The 18,263-nt window shown below is 38.3% G+C and overlaps 1 protein-coding gene across 5 annotated transcripts in view; it reads left to right on the forward strand.

Moving 5' to 3' along the window:
* Positions 1–18,263, forward strand: part of LOC149079040 (flavin-containing monooxygenase 5-like) — a 118,929-nt gene that overhangs the window by 14,505 nt on the left and 86,161 nt on the right. For 4 of the 5 annotated variants that reach the window (XM_089241311.1, XM_089241312.1, XM_089241310.1 and 1 more), the window contains exons 2-3: positions 362–1,005; positions 2,631–6,256. In XM_089241311.1, coding sequence (XP_089097437.1) covers positions 362–1,005; positions 2,631–3,560 — 1,574 coding nt within the window. In that variant the 3' untranslated portion in view covers positions 3,561–6,256. Of the gene's footprint in view, positions 1–361; positions 1,006–2,630; positions 6,257–18,263 lie in introns of those variants that run through there. The other variant, XR_016193875.1, reaches the window with a different exon arrangement.

The following is an 18,263-nucleotide window of genomic DNA, read 5'->3' on the forward strand; positions in this document are numbered from 1 at the left end:
TCTAATATCTCAGCGAATATTTCACTTAGAAACATGGAATTTTTTTTCTGTTCACCTCAGAATACATGGCAACAACTTGGTAGTTAGAAATTAGAAGACAAGGGAACCGTATAAAAATTTAGATGTTTTATTTTGTGACATACTGTATTCTCACTCTTAAAACAGGTAATTTTTGACCGCATTTCGATCATTTTTTAATTTGAAATCATGCTTAATGGACAGTTGATGAGATAAAGGCCGCAATAGCACTTACAGGACAGACACCCTGTATAAGTGAATATATGTAAATATTATTTGTCTTTTTCAGTACTACAATTTTCGGCCTTTAATTGATAATAAATTAAAAAAATATTTCTTCCAGCTATAAAGATGGCAGACTCCAAGAGGATCGCCATAATAGGAGCGGGTCCTTGCGGACTCACAGCCGCCAAGTCGTGCCTGGAAGAAGGTCTACAAGTGGTCATTTTCGAGAGATCAGACAGCGTCGGAGGTCTTTGGCGTTACCATGACGATGACGATGAAAACCTGCCTTCGGTCATGAAATCCACGGTCATCAACACCAGCAAGGAAATAAGCGCGTACAGTGACTTCTGCCCACCGAAGCATTATCCAAACTTCATGCACAATTCGTACATGCTTCAGTATTTCAAACTATACGCGGAGAAATTTGGCATCCTTTCGCACGTCCGCACTCGTACTATGGTCACGGATGTGAGTCCAACCGAGGATTACGAGAGGAACGGTTCTTGGTACGTGACCATCCAGAACCTGCAAGAAGGTGGCCTGATATCGAAGGAGATTTTCGATGGAGTATTAGTAGCTACAGGTCATCACTGTTTCCCGCACAGCCCAAAACTTCCCGGCTTGGATACGTTCAAAGGTAAAGTGATGCATACTCACGCTCTGAAGAAAGCGAATGGATTCGAGGATAAGAGAGTCCTGGTTGTTGGTATCGGGAACTCTGCTGTCGACGCCGCCGTGGAACTGAGCACCGTTGCTAAAAATGTGAGTATGATATTCCACACCATATAAATACATGTTCAACCCATGGCCAAATGTGGCCCGTGATCTCAAACCTAGTTTTATAAAAATGAACCTAGCAGCTTAATTCCAGATCACTTAAGTGGCGCCCCACTACCCATTCCCGTATCACTTAAGTGACCTTGTTTTCTAAGATCGTTGAACTTGCGGCACATTTGCAGATCAATTGAGTGACATGCGACGAATTTACACATCACTTGAATGACCTGTGGAACATTTACAGAAAAACTTATAAGTAGCGCACACTGCCCTGCAGGTTGAGCAGTGAGCACCCTCGATGCACATTATGTAAAAATTTAATCGTAACATTAAGAGATTTAAAACATACTTTTACTTAGATAAAATTATCCAAACAGCGTGTTCATTTTAGATACGGGATATCTTAAAAATACGCAAATAATTTAATAGTTTGTAAAATTTACAAAAATTGGTATACATGAATGTAGTTTGAAAAAACAGTTGTTCTTACGAAAGATTTTTGGTACAGAAAAAAATTTTCGTTTAAATTTTTGTCAATAGAGAGTGCTGCACGAAAGCAAATCATTTGGAAATATGCAAATCAGAGTCCTATAAAATGCAGAAGGAACGATTAACAGCTTATTTCTGAATTTTCCTGTTACTGACTTGTCAGAATGTAGAAGAGTTTAAACTAACTGTAACCACCAAAGAATGTTCCGAATTTTTTCTTGAGTTTGCCCTTCAATATACGATGTTTTTTTTCCATCATTTTAAGTGATTTTTCAATTCGAATATGTCGACTAATATCGCGCTTAAATACACGGAATTTCTTCGTTCGATTCAGAAGAGACAGGGCAACAACGTTTAACAATAGAAAGTTAGGCGGACCACATGAAAAAATCGAACTTCCTATCTCAGATAAATCTGTAGTAAACACTTCAACATATACTGCTCCAGTAAAAAAGTCGCATTCCGTATTCCCCCGCATTAGCTGGCATACTGGGAAACATCGAGACAAACCAGCATACCTGGAAAAATTCGAATCGCAGATTTTTATTATAAAAATCATTGAATATTGGCTGAATGCCTATAATGTGATCCTTATTATACCTCGCTTTTTCCAGCATGCCGGGAACGAAGCAGACCCCATCATTCAAAAATCTGGTGTCCCTCGACATGGGTGGGAATACGAGGGGGCCGTGGGAGGGGCATTGCCCCACCCCAGCGTCAAAGGTGGAGTCGACTGATCTAATGTATATATGAATTGACATCATCTTCATCGTGCTCCCCCAGCAATAATAACCGTGCCCTCCCCAGACTTCCAAGTCTATCTCCACCTATGTCCCTCGAGTTTGGCGGCGTGCCGGCCAATGCGGGGCAGTATGGTATCTAAATTGAGCACATTGTTTAGATACTTCTTTTAATTGAATATGCATGTATATGTTTCTATCCCCAACACACATTCACAACACTAATAACCGTTCAAAAGATATCGGGTGTACGACTTAACACCATGCATATCCACTTCTCTCACAAAGACCTAATTGTTAAATTGTTCTTCATAGTACTCTGGAATGAATAAATAAATGCTTACGCAATACACTCCAGTAATTATTATAATGGTTTTACAGGTTTATTTGAGCACGAGACGAGGAGCTTGGCTGTTCCGCAGAGTTGGACCGAACGGAAAACCATTCGACGCAGCTTATCTTACCAGAATGTTCAATGCCTTGAAAAGCATCACCCCGTTCAAATGGCAATGCTGGTTCATGGAAAGAGAATTGAGCAAACACTTCAACCATAAAACGTACGGCTTGAAACCCGAACACAGAGTCTTAAGTCTGCATCCCACTATAAACGATGCTCTGCCGAATAAGATATTGAGCGGGACGGTCATCCTTCGCGATGACGTCAAGGAATTCACGGAAACGGGTGTCATATTCAAGGGAGACGAAACCGAAACGCCGATAGACGCCGTGATTCTCGCCACGGGATACCAAATAAAATTCCCGTTCCTAAATAACGACATCATCCCTGTGAAGGACAATAACGTGGAGCTTTACAAATACATGTTCCCACCTAACCTCACGCACCCGTCTTTGGCGGTCATTGCCCTGGTCCAAGTCGTCGGCGCAATTTTTCCGATCGCCGAATCCCAGAGTCGATGGTACGCCTCGATCATGTCCGGGAAAAAGAAGCTGCCGTCCAAAGAAGCCATGATGTCCGACATCAGGCTCAAGAACAAGGAGAACCAAGAACGGTACGTCGCTTCACCCAGACACACGATACAAGTCGATTACATACCTTACCTGGACGAGCTCGCTGAACTCGTCGGTTGCAAGCCTAACCTACCCAAACTATTCTTCACTGATCCAAAACTGTACTGGCGACTGTTACTGGGTCCATCCCTTCCTTACCAGTACAGGCTCCGTGGCCCTCACGCGTGGTCCGGTGCCAGAGAGGCAATACTCGGTTACCAAGACAGGGTCTTGGCGGCTTTGAACACGAGGAAGCGGCAACCCGAAGCAGCAACCGAACCAAAAACTGATAAAAGTGAATAGATCAGGTGACAGAATCGTTGTTTGGCTTGAACGCTTTTTAACAATCGCTATTCGGAATATAAGCGTATACCTATACCTCACTTGTGCTTGAAGAGCGCTGTGATTAACCCGAGAAGGCGTTCACTGAATGAAATTTACTTGACACCAAATTCTTATATAAGTATATAAATATTCATATATATATATATAACTCAATAGCTTCCTGTAAAAATAAAATCTTTCATAAACTTTTAAATAGTTTAAAAATTTATAAAATTAAAAGAATTTGTACATTTAAATGCGGCTTGCGAAAAAGTAATTATCATAAAAGTGGATCTTTTTTAATACAGAAAAAAATTTAGTTCAAGTATTTTCTCGATAGGAAGCGCTGCACGAAAGTAAATCAAGAATGGTTGAATCTGAAACTTTTTTCAATATCTTGTGTGTCCGAAACGTTCGTAAAGCTTCAGCCGGCGACTCGTGACCGAGATAAAACAACTTCACCAATAGTCCTTTATCTCCACCAATTGTCAACATTACAATTAAAACCCTATATATGTGTCAGTAATAGGAAAATTCAGAAATAAACTGTAAATCGTACACCCTGCATTTTATAGGACTCTGATTTGCATATTTCCAGTGATTTGCTTTCATGTAGCGCCATCTATAATACTTAATATAAGCCTTCTCCTAAAAATTTTAACTAATTTTTTTTTTTTTCTTTCTGTTTCGAAAGAATCCCCCCTTCGTAAGAATAATTTTTTCCGCAAACCACATTCAAATATACCAATTCCTTCAATTCTTATGAATTTTTAAATAATTTACGTATTTATGATCTACCCTGTATATCAGAGGTCTTCAACCTTTTCCCAGTGGCGAGCACTGCCTGTACCCGTCATCAAAAGACGAGCACCCTTACGGCAATGTTAATACACGAATGCATGAAAAATAAGGATGATATCAATCCTTAAATACAATTTTTACAAGGTGTTTCAATTGGAACGTTGATCAACGTTGGAACGTTGCCGCGAGCACGAAATCGAATACGAGCATTAACCACTCTGGGTTCTTCGAGGAGCACCGTGGTGCTCGCGAGCAACGGGGTGAAGATGCCTGCTGTATATCTTCCTATGTATATGGACTATGTAGGGGTTGTTTCATGAAGAGTGTGTGCGTGAGAACGAAAATTCTACGGTTGATTTTAAAATTTAATAGGAAAAATGATCAGCAATAGGAACGAAATTCGACCGTGATGGTGACACTTGCTTAAAATGATAATTGAGTGAAGTATAGTAATTGCAATTTTTATATCACCAAACGAAAAATGTCAATCAGTAAAATTTACACCTGTCGTTATTGTACTGAGAAAGGTTCATCCCGTCAAATTTGAGTGAAAATTCGAGGAGATATGGTGATTGAAATTTTATATTATTGTATCTTTTTAAGTCTTGAAAATGTTTTGAGACAGCTATTTTGAAAGTAAGTAGAAAATTAGCGAAAATCAATAATTCCAGTCACCACTATCTCGGCGAATTTCCATTGAAATTTTATGGGATGAATTTCTTTTGGGGAGAAAGACGTGCAGATTTATTTTTCTTTCTTGTGTCTTAATTAATAATATAATCTGTGTGGAATCTTCTTAATTGTTTCCCCAAATGAGGAGCTTATTTTCAAAAAGAGGAACATTTCCGCTTTTGCTGAATTCACGGTAGAAGTAAAAAGCTCTACAGAATTAGAAAATAGCCCGAAAGGTAGCACATGCAAATGGTAAAGGAATATTTAAATGCATCATTTCTTGATCAACATTCAAGGAAGTTATCCACATTTCAATTTTGAAAATGATCCGTTTTGGAATAAAATTAGGGGGCAATGTTACCTTTTGAGTAAAATTAGAGCTGGTCAAATCTGAAAAATTGGAAATTTCTACGTCAACTCTAGATTCCGGAAGGTTTTACCTATTCTATGAAGGTATCACATTACCGCCCTCTCGTCGTTAACATAAAAAACACGATCATTCCACAGAGGAACCTCCCATGGCGGACACTCCCGCTAGCAGCCACCTCCACTAACAGACACTTTTTTAAAACTAAGATTGGACAATTTTTTTTTTTTTACCATTAACGGACACTGCTCATCAGCGGACGAAATTTTAGGTCCCAACGGGTGACCGCTACCGAGAGGTTCTGCCAAAAAATACCAAAGTGAATAGATGGATATGTTTCCTATCAGTATAAACAACTAACTTTACAGTGTATTTTTTAACAAGAATATTTCCGTCGGAATAAATCCTGTTGCAAAAATCCGATGTAGCTCATCCCGAAGATTCAGAAACCGTTGAGAAATTATATTCGACAAAAAAAATCGAAATGCTTCCTTTTGAAAATAAGCTTTCCAAATATCATTTAACATAGATGAGACTATAACATGTCAATTTGCTTTGTTTCATTTTTCTGCCTTTTTTCTCTCCCTCTTTCTTTTACTGCTGATCTTTTGTTTTCATATTTTGTTTTATTTTTTTAGAATCAATCGTAAAATTTTCAATGACACTCATCATTATATTTCCCGCTCTATGAGAACTGATTATTGAACTGATTATGCGACGTCTCAATTGCTTTGCATGTCTCATGTGCGTGCTGTACATATTTCGTAAAAGAAAATTAACAAAATATACAGCTCTGTAACTATTACTTTATAGATTAAAATTTGTTTTTTTTTTCTGTGTTATTGTACGATATTAATTTTATTTTTAAAAAAAAACACTTTGGATTAGTAGTATAATTGATGGCCGTTTTCTATTGTCGAATGGCTGGCGGACAACACACTTAGCCAAATGGATCGCCAAACTATCCAACCTGGCATGTTCACGGGCATGTACATCAGACGGGGGAACCACTCTGCTCTGAATTAGTACGTACCTTTCTGGTTTCTATCACGCCTACGACGCTTGCTATAAATTGGCTACTCATTGATCTGCAATGCCAATGTGATTCACTCTTTAGTGACCTTAAGCTGATTCTAATGTCGTATAACTTGACCCTTTAATTGGCAAGCACTGAAATATCCAGAGGAAAATTATGATTATTATTTTGAGGAGTGTTATATCATAGTTTCCCAACCTTTTTTCTCCCATCGCCCCCAACGCAATCTAACCTATAGGATCCTATGCTATACCCGTAGCTTCTACCAACCCCCTGGAACATTCCATCACCCCCCCAGGGGGCGTTAACGCCCACGTTGGGAATCACTGAGTTATATTAAGCAAATGTCTGACCCTGAATGTCATTTCATAACAATAACAAAAAAAAATTATCGTCCCAATATTTACAAAAATACACGGGATGCTCCCCTACAGGGTACACATTGTAATACACTGAATAAACACCATATATATATATATATATATATGTATACACACACGTACATTCATATGATTTAGATAGACTAGAATAGTATAAAAAAATGTTGTTTTTTTTTCTTTTGCTAACTTACTTTTCTACTATTTTTGAAGAACACACATCAATATTTCCCCTTGACACATTGTATTCTACTTCAAGAAGCGCAAGGGTTAACAATTTTCGTTGCTCGGCTTGTCAACGAATAGGAGACGTGTATGTTCTCGCCATTCACCTGGTGATTTTAGCAACTTCATGAGCAGCAACTCACAAGTAAAAATCTAATTTTTAGGAGTTGCTTAGAAGCATCAAAACCGAAACGAGCTCAAAATATACAATGCCTTTTTTAAGAAAATTAGAAAAACTCATGTTGTGTGTAAAGGTCAACCCTTAAATGCTCAGTTTTTCTTCCGAGCTAATCACTTTTATCATAGTTGATCACACTCACGCGTATATTAAAAAGCCTGAAAAATCATTGATAAAGATCTATCTCGAATTGTAATGCTTATATAGAGCCTTAAAGAGCCTCAAAAATTCTCCATAAAATAAATGTATTGAAGTAATATTACATTCCAAATATATATGTAACTACCTTCTGTTAGATTCAAACTATAGTAGGAAAAAAAATTCGGGTTGCAAACTTCAAGCTACAAAAAAAAAAGGAAATGCAAACAAAACATTTTCACAAATTAGCAAGATCACAGACACACATGCTCTGCATCAAACAAAGCAGTATTAGAATTGAAAAATGAAAGTCACTTGTCCCACAGACCAGTGAATACTAAAACCTACTGTCTGGTCCGCAGACATCATGAGTGGGTCCGCAACACGAAAAATCTCTCCTGAATTATGATACAGTAAAACCCCTCTTACCCCAAACTCCTCAGATGCGGTCACCCCCCTCTTTTACAACTAAATAATAATTTCCCCTTATATAATAAAAGAATGCGTTTCAACCCCCCTGATTTACGATCACCTCTCTTTAACGGACGAATTTTTTTATTCCGCTGATGATCGCAAAAGAGAAGTTATACTGTAATTCAAACTGACCAGTAGTTTTTCACTACTGGTCTCGCGGACCACCACAACTTTTTTTTTTTCGGTGGTCCAATCATTTAATCACTGGTCTCGGACCAGCGGACCACCAACGATTTCGAACGCTGAAAATAGTTGTTAATTGTGACATCTACCGGCAAATTCAGGATATAAAATGGAAAGAAAATGACCTCATCTTATATATGTATATGTAAAGTCAATTTTGAATTTTTATCTTCAAACTGGCTGCAGTAATGAACGTTTAAAGAACCCTCCGCATATGCAAAGCTACATTTCAGGGTTAAATAATGATCTAGAGATTGAGTACTTGTGTGCGAATAATTAGAATGAAGCACTTGCATAGCAGTGCTTGAGTTCTATCATACCCTGTAAAAAGTCCTATATTGTAATTTAAAGTTCCCTAGAGACTTTGCAAGACCTTATACACCATATCAGTTGCTATTGAACTCTCAAGACAAATATGATAGATTGCAACGCCTTGAATCAACTTAGATATATAACAGAATTCGGCAATGATCCAGCTTGGGTGTGTATTGATATACTAAATTAGAATTTCCTGTAAAAAAAAAATGAGCGTTATTTACTCAAGTGATGTGACCGTAACCTGAATCAATTTAGAGGATTCGCCCATGAAACGGATAAATTTTTACATCAAATATTTCACCGAATATATCGGAGGTCTTGGGTAATATCCAATCAAATGAGTTGGATCTACGCATTGAAGCACGTGTCATCCAAATGATATTCGCGTGGTGATGACTCAACCAATTCGTGTTCCTTTATTGATATTTATGGTACTTGGTTCGAGTCTATTATATTTTTTAAAACCATAAGATTGCTAATATATATAGAAGGTTTGATTTCTCTTCGAATGCGTAGAGGATATCTTTGTTGGAATTTTTTTTTATATTTTTTCAAGCACGAACTTAATCAATTCAATCAAATCACCTGGATTTGTTTTCATGAGCCAATAAAAACCGATTTACTCACATTCGAGCTAAGAATATCCATAGAATATTATTGCATAAACATCACGAAGGACATTCAAAAGGCCCATTAAGAATTAATGAGTCGTTCCCTGCATTCCCATACATTTTCCATGCTTGAATATTACGATTGCGTTTTAGTCTCGTAACAAAACCATAAAGCTTCTGGCTACCACCACTTCTTTTTTTGCGTCATTCACACCATAAAACACACATGTATATCATTATCATGATACGCGTGACCGTGACCGTTGAACATTATACAGAGCAGCGCGAGATCAGCAGAGCCCTACTCTCCTTCATCTTGAAGTAACAGAATATTGCATTAAACTAAAATGTAGCATAAAATCATAATATTTGTGAAGGTGGGGGGGAGGAAAGACAATAACACATTTTGTTACGGAAAATTGTCTTATTCACCAGTTTGTCACATATTTGATGTCTTCGTTTGTGAAACTGTCTTGAAAGATGACCTAATGAGTGTGTGAATATTTACAAATGCAGTCGATTCTCGTTTTAACGATCACCGTTATAGCGAAAGAACAATAACTTTTCTAATCCACCAGGTAATTTTGCATAAGCAAAATGTAAAAATCTGGAATTCCTTTATCCCGAAATTTCGTCATTACGAAGTGATTTCTCCGGTCTTTTGGAGTTCATTATAATGGAATTAGACTGTATATATTTCATATATTTGCAAATGTATGTGACATTTAAAAAGTTTTTTGCTACATTTCTTAGTTCCCCTACATCCGTATCTCTAGATTTTTCTCACCACAATTTTTTTCCCTACTGTATATGTGTGTATATACAAGCACGCACGCATTTTTCGAAATTCGGACACATATTTCGTTTATAGTATGTTTTTAGGCCTTAGATGTTCCAGAAACTCGTGAGCATAATAATCGGAGATCTCTCTTAGGTGTTAGTGACATAACCGTTCTTGGTTTTCAAAGTAGTTTCGAGTTAGTTTGTTTAATGTAGTAGGAATACATAGACGACACCTTCAAATCTTTTTGCAGTTTTCTGGTGCTGCAGTGAAGCGCCTGAGGACGTGATTCTGGAATCTCGTTGTAGTTTGTACAAGTTGCTTTTAGATGCGAAAGCCGAAGCTGGGGCACCATATGTTAACACTGGGTGAATATGATTTGTTCGTACTTTCTTTCTTTTCTCTCAAACCGAGCATAAGTTCGGTCTATTGCCATGGGAAATTTACTACTGATTAAGCTGTGCCGGAAGTGTGAGTATGTGTGCCTAACAGCCTGAGTGTGTATATAGCGTATAAACCAAGGATGCCTTTTGGTACCATAGGATAATCATCCATGAAAATATTGTGGATCATCGGATAAAAGTTAGAACCTTGGTTAATTCCTGCAGTTATACGTCTTTTTTCCTGATAATGAGTCGTTTATCTTGCCCTGGAAGGTTCGAAAAGATAAATAAGAACTCAAAAATTTGATTACGATTGAGTGGAAGACCCTATTTATCATTCTCAAAAATACATGATACCTATGAAGACTGATACATGTGAAAACCTGAAAACCCTAATTGGTGATACCGGAGTTCCAATGGGCAGCGATAAACCATCAACCCCCCCCCCCTCCCTTCATCCTTACTCTGACGATTCAATAACAGCAGTGCTCTTTGCCATGACTGTTTGCATTCATCAAGAGTATGGATTCACCAATCCATACATTCACTTATAAGAGTTCATTTTCCCAGTAAATGACATTAATCATACACAAGCTAAACTGGGCCCGTGGATATGAACTTCACAGGGGGGGGGGGACATGAAATGTATGATACTGTGATGTGTTTTATGATGACAGACATACGGGATGGTTTAAAAATTCATAAATTCATTTTAAAAAATGAAGAATTTGGTATGTATTTGAATGCAGTTTACGAAAAAGCTATCCTCACGGAGGAGGTGTTTTTTTTTTGGGGGGGGGGGGGAAGGTAAAGAAAAAAAATTTAGTTTAAATTTTTGTTGATAGAAGACGTTGTACGAAAGCAAATCACAGGAAATACGCAAATCAAGAGTCCTATAAAATTTTTAATGCAGGATGTACGATTAACCGCTCATCTCTGAATTTCCCTGTTACGAGCCCTTACATATGATGGTCTAATTGGTGAATAAAGCACTATTGTCGAAGTTATTTTACTTCAACCCAGAATCGCCAGCTGAAGCTTTGCGAACGTTTCGGACAAAGAAGAGATTGAAGGAAGGTTCGTGTCCAGTTTACAGGTCGTGCTTCCGTGCAGCGGTCTCTATCGACATACATTTCAACTTATTTTTCTTGTACCGAAAAAAATACCCTCATTCATGAAATGTATGGGACATCCTATACTTATTTTTATTTTTTATTTATTGTCATTATTACTTTTGGGGATTTACTGTAATATATATATATTTTTTTAGTTTTAGAAGTTTCTCTGTTATGAGCAGAGGCAGCCTTAATTACAAATCTAATTATGAAACTAAGAATATCTGAATGAAGTATGTAGACAATTTTCAATTTTCGAGCCCCTCTCATAGCCAGTGTAAATCGCCGCATAACTTTTCGTGCACATCAACATGTTTGAGTTCCACCAGCAATACATGTTTCCGTAAACATGTGAAGAAATGGTTTTGCTGAGGAACATCCTGCCATGGAGCTTTAACACTTTGGACACGTCTTAAAAAAAATTAGCATCTGCACTACAATTTGCTGTGTATGAAAATGAAATGATGAAATCTAATTGACATAAAATTTTCACATAAACTATTATGAGGTCCACAACATTTCGATTCACACATAATTCATACATAATAATAGAGTATACCAGTACCGGGGAGGCCATATGGCCTACCGTTGAGAAACACTGTTCTAGATGGCAATGAAAATAAGAAAGAAAGAATGTGTTTTACATGGAAGGCCTTGAATTTGTTTGAGCAGCTGATGTTTTTCGGTTCTATATTTATTCCTAAAAAATTACGAGTCCTTTTTGTAAAGAGACGCACGCGTCACGCACTCATCATGTGGCTTTTTTTTCCCTTACTCATAAAATAAATACATCATTTTACTTGTCAGAGGCTGAGCAAACATGATAGTCAGCACGAATTCGAATGGCGATTTTATGAAAGCATTAAAAAGGTTATTATTCGCAGACCAAGATCTTTGACAGATCCGATCAGTTCTGCCCCCACAATGAGGAGCCGTGTTCCGTAACTAGAGGAAGCAGGGAGGAGGAGACCGCCCCGGGCGGAAAAATTTAGTGGCGGGGGGGGTGATAGTTTTAGGTGGAAACAAAGAACACCTTTATAAAATCATTGGATTTTGAAGTTGCGGGGATGGCAAAATAGTGTTTACCCCTGGCGGCGGAATCGTGTTTGCCCCGGGTAGCAAAAATCCTAGTTACTGCCCTGCCCTGGGTCTGGACTTTAGTGTGGTCACCTCGGTCAAAAAAACGTTTACGAGTCCCTCTGTAGTACAGTCGAATCCCGTTATAACGAACTCCAAGAGACCGTAGAAATTACTTCGTTATAACGAAATTTCGTTATAAAGGAATTCCAGGTTGTTTAAAAATGACCCTATATGTAAACTTATCCGGGGATTAGAAAAGTGTTCGTTAAAACGAGAATTTCGCTATAACGGTATTCGTTAAAACGGGATTCGACTGTAGTACAGGCGAACTTGACAAATTCGAGTTTTTGGATTATTCGTATTTTAGGAAATCCCCTTGAATTTCCTATTAAATTTAAAGTTAAAATTACCACTTTAATTCGATTTTTTTCCGTCATATTTTGGATAATTCGAAGTTTGATTCAGATTTGTCATTTGCAAAATGTCTATTTTCTCATAAATTCTGGCTAAATTTTGGTCATCCTTTTCTTTCTTTCTTTCAAACCGAGCACAACTTCGGTCTATCGCCATGGGCAATTTACAACCGATTGAATACCTTTTCTGTAGTCCGTGGTTCACTGATTTTTTCCAGAATATAACATCATTGAAAAAAAATTACAATCAACAAAATAAAAACCTTTTTCTTGTGGCTCTGAGCACACAAATATGAATGGGTTCGTTACGAGGTCCACACGCTAGCTTTTGTCTATCCGTCCGCAGCTGGGGTTTTACCGGTTCTTGGATTAACACCTGCCAAGAGCAAATGCAAAAGATACTACCCAGGAAATACGAAGAGGGGTGTGTGTGTGTGTGTGTGTGGCAATCTCTACATAGACGGAATGTTCGAAAGCTGAAGTGCTGAAATTCCAGTCACTTGTTTGGTAAAATGCGTAAGAGATAAAACGTCCCTCGAGCATTATTAATCGTTTTGATTTTGGAATATCAATGTATAGGTCAGCAATATTTTTCACCATGTCCAAACAAGGTACCTATAGTTTAACTCTAGAAGAAAAAAAACTGTGGTGGACTTGTGGATATCAGCATTGGTGAAGTAGGAAATGAAGTCACGTTGAATATATACTCTAATGAGGAGAACGAAAACGAATATAAGCAAGCAACAGAAGCTACGGAACCTACATGTTAGGAAAAATAACGTTGTTGAAGCTCGAAAATCGCACCTTTCATTCCCTAAATCGACTCATTTATGTAATGATCTATGAAATGTTTAAGAGCATTAGAAGGAAAAAAAATGAAATTAAAAATTTTCACAAATGAATTAGTTTTCGTGATCACTTTTATACAGGCATAGTAAATGAGTAAATGATAACATTCACTACATTTTAAATTGAATGTTTTTGATTTTTCTTGCGAAAGTATAGTTATCCTATATTAAAGAATTGGAAAATTCGAACTTTTTTGCTGTCCCCTTGTGTGTGTGTGTGTGTGTGAGAGAGAGAGAGAGCTTTCAGTCAACCAAGTTCAACTGCACATTTAGAGTGTTAAAGTCGAAAAAATTAAATCGTGAACCTATCAGCGGAAGCGATCCCTTTCACCGTCCCTTATGGAGCGGGGCATGGTTCTGATAGTCTATTTTATCCTTTTACCCTTTAACCAACATGGCAGAAATCACTAAACCTCCTCTCCCCCCCCCCCCCCGTGAAGGTTGGGGTAATTAGTGAATTTTATAGCGTGGAAAACAAACAAAAAAAATTAGAATCCCAATGGGCCCCAGGTCTTGTCAGCCTCGCCCTTGTTGGGGCCCATGCGATGGATCATAATGTAATGGTTCATCAGTGTTTTAGTATGTTTAATGGACCATGGCTCTGCCGATGGAAAGAAAATACCTTCACAAATCTAATCACGCGATGTACCCGTGATCGATCACGATTCGCATTCATGTTATTATGATCACACCAATGATAAGTCGCGTTTCTTTTCTTATTTGTCGAAGATAGAATAGGAAAGAAATGTGCGTATTTCTTCAGGGAGGGCCATGATGACAAGTCAAGGCCGCTCGGAACTCGTCACACAAGTTTAGCGACGTGTATTTCTTGTATTTAAAAAAAGGAAAAAAAAACATTGTTGAGATAAAATTTCGCAGCCCATTCCCTATCAACAAGGCAATGAAAAAAAAAAGCCGCTAGAAGTATCATTTCGAATGAAAATTTAAGACATAAAATAAAAGAAGACGTGTACAGTACTGTAGTGTTAAAACGGGCGAGCCAACGGGGATCAGGCCTAAATCCTACAATCAAACAGGAGCCCTAAAATTATTGAACAGTTCACAACATGTGCACCCGCCCGGCTTTCGGGATCCCCTTTAATTATGGCTGCCTTCCAAACTTTTGGGAAGTGATTTTGATGTAGCAGCTCATTGAAGATGGCAACAAGATAATCAATTATTTGGAATTATTATAATAATAATTTGGAATAATTATAATCAATTATTATGGAAAGTTCTTAAGTGTGGTGTTTGTAATCATATCCTGAGCAGGAGCCTTTTTCCTCTTCAGGTGCTTGATGATACCACGCGCCTCTTCGTTGCTCCTTGGGTATAACGAACAGGGCTGCTCTGGGGCAATATTCCTGAAATAGATCTCAGAGAATTTACTCTCGTCTGTATCTCCACCTTATCTTCATCACTTTTTTTTTACTTTTAAACCATACACCACCCAGGCTCTGTCGACATTCGTCAATTTCAGCCCTTGTCCCGGGTGGTGTCGGGGAACTTTACTTTCCACGTACATCGAATACATACATTAAAAAAAAAAGTTAAAAACAGCTTACAAAAGAAAAAAAGAACAAACAAAAGAAAATCCTAGATTAATTACATATTTCTCAGCCACCTCGTTGGGCATTTTGCCTGTTGTGGTGTTGTATTTGTATTTGTATAATCATTATGATGGAAAAAAAGAAAAGAAGGGGGGGGGGAAGCCAACTACACAGTGAACGTTCGTAGAGGACCTTCAGCGCAGGACTTGCTTAGGTCCAGCTTGGTCGGGGGACAAGTCAGTAGTCAGACCTAGTCTGACTAGTCTGAGTCTTATCTTCATCACTGTGTGTGGTGCCATTAGGCCCATGGATTGGCGGGATTCACTTAGGAGTGGGTCTACAGATTTTATACACCTTTGCAATGTCATCAGATCTGTATAATAATAATAATAATGTATCATAACATCTCCTTTCTGCCTGGTCAGAAATTCTGATGAATTCTAATGAAATTCTAAATGGACGGTAACATTAAATAAGCTGTAGAGCGATGTATTATATGCATTGGCAAATTTTGACCTTTCTCAGAGTTACTGCTCAGAAATGTATAAACTTAAAGAATTCCAGAATAAATGGATATTTTTATAGCTTAACGGAAGTTAAATAGAATTTTTATAATTTTTCTAGTGAGTATCTCTTTTAAAAATCCACATGAATAATGAGTGTGTTCATATCTTACATGAAAGATAAACAGCGTTTAGAGAGAGGATTTTTTAGTGAATTATCAAAGATGTTTTTTACCTTTGATGGTATCCGTTGCTCTCAAGCCGGATTTTAAAACACAAAATTACTTATTTCATCCTGGTTAAGGTAGAGCGAGTATTAAAATTTCCCGCGGTTTTTTTTTTTTTTTTTCAAAAAATGTAAGACAAACCAATTGCTCTGTAAAGAAAAATTAAATTATAGTCAGCATATCACTTAGGGCCGCAACTAGTAGGGAGCAGTCTGGAGTTCCGGACAAAATTCGCAGTCTGGAGCAGCCTTCTTCCGTCCAGCGCAGAATGCACCTTTAAATTGCTTCTTCTACATTACATGTGGGTGCCAAAATGCGTTCTTGCCCCGGCTGAAAAAGTATCTAGTTGCTACCCTTGCAACCAGGGTAACCAACTCACCCATTACCAGAAACTAGAAATTTCCAGATAAAAAACGTGTAGGAATAATGTACACCAAAAAATATTTCGCCACCCACTTTTTAGTGCATTTAATCTGGACTCGATTCACAGCTATTCAAACGAGCAAACGTACAAATATAATAGTTGTGAATCGAGTCCAGATTACATGCACTAAAAAGTGGGTGGCGAAATATTTTTTGGTTGGCATTTCTACACGTTTTCTATCTGGAAATTTCTAGTTTCTGGTAATGGGTGAGTTGGTTAAAATTGCAATATATTACAATTTTATCTGTAAAATATTTTAAGATTAAAAACTTGTTTTATCTTGTTTTCATTTAAAATGAATTCCTATCATGCCGGAAAGGAAATGTATATTCACAGATAAACTCCGTGAAAGATATCAACGTCTTCGGCCGGGCAGAGTGCCCACTAACGTATACTTCGATAACGTTGTTCATTGCAATGTTAGCTTTTTTTCACATTTATCAACATAAGCAAAATCGCTGGTTGAATCCATCCTCCTAGACTGAAATTCGAGCAAAATTTCAGGTAAATTTAAATAATTTACTGGCAATTTATCATGCTGTATCTACCAATACGAGCTGGGGATCACACAATCACCGATAAATGTGAAAAACAAAATTTATTAAACTTATAGTAAAAATAGTTGATAACTATGCACTAGCCGGTGAGTACGCATATATAATAACCGGATTTATCAAATTTCCTTAACAGATATAGTGGTTCTGTTTTATAATTGGGAAAAATTATTGTGCTGGTGATGGAGGGAGATTTTTTTTTTTTTTTTGCAAGAAAGGTGGCGCCATCTGTTGTTTGAATTTGGGGAAATGACGTCATCAAGGGTGCGCGGCGCAGACGTTGTCCTTTGGGGCCATTCAAGCATTACGTAAGCAGATTTTCAGCCATTTTTGACTTCCTCCCCCTTTATCAGCAAAAGTCAGCAAAGCACTGACATCCCCCCCCCCCTCCGTCAGCAGCTTAGAATATTTCATATCTTCAAAAAGGGGTGGTTGATGACGTAAACAACCTAGAAACCCCCCTTGTCATCAAAAGTCAGCAAATCCGAAACACCTCCCTTCCCCCGATGCTGACGTAATAGTTGAATCACCCCTTTCTCAGTTTTCAAACATGGTTACCCTACGTTAGAGTTGGTACTATATACTTTTATTGTATCACCGAGAACATAACATGTTGAATCAGTATTATCTTCAGGTCTGTCGAGTCACAAAAAATCCTCTCGTGCAGTCCCCGCACTTGGCGACTGTTGGCCACAGTCTTTGGTGAGCCGCCGCAGAGTCACACATACACTCAGAATACACATTCTGGCATATGGCAATTCGTTAGAAATTTCGTAGAGGTATGTGTACGAGGTGCATGTACGGAAAAGTAGTAGTAGTCCGGCCATTGCCGCAACTAGGGGGGAACAGGCGGGTCTCGTACCCAGAGCGCTGGACCCGAGGGGGCGCAAATTACATTCTGAAACCTCTCCATCAACATTACAAGGGGGCGTCGAAATGCGGGCTTGCCCCGGGTGACCAAGCATCTAGTTGCGGCCCTGAGTCCGGCTATTTCCGGCCCATGGCCTCCACATCCTGGAGTAGGGCCCTAGGCTGGGATCTTTAGCGGGCCCCCGACCAGACTTTCACGGGCCCCTTTATGGTGGATTTACAGCGTGAAAAAACAAGAAATAATGAAAATCATCCCGGGCCCCAGGGCTAGAGCCTTGCCAGCCCACCCCTTGTGGGGGCCATGGTCCGGCCTATCTGTAGAAACCGGCAGCATTTTTTGGATGTGCAGGAAAAGAAGCTGCATTGAGATGAATTGCGAATGAATAGCAAAAAGTTGAATAGAGCATTTCTAAAATATTGCATTTTTTACTTGCTCTTATTTTTCCTCTCGCACTTTCCCGTCAAAATGATTTCCATGCGAAAGTGAAAAAACGCCTTCATATAAAAAAAATGAACGACAAAAAAAATAACTTGATGGTTTGATCCGTCGACTC

This window comes from Pholcus phalangioides, unplaced genomic scaffold (assembly GCF_987345545.1).
Source record: "Pholcus phalangioides strain wild (caught in Gottingen) unplaced genomic scaffold, Ppha-v1.0 ptg000013l_1, whole genome shotgun sequence".
NCBI classification, from domain to species: Eukaryota; Metazoa; Arthropoda; class Arachnida; order Araneae; family Pholcidae; genus Pholcus; species Pholcus phalangioides.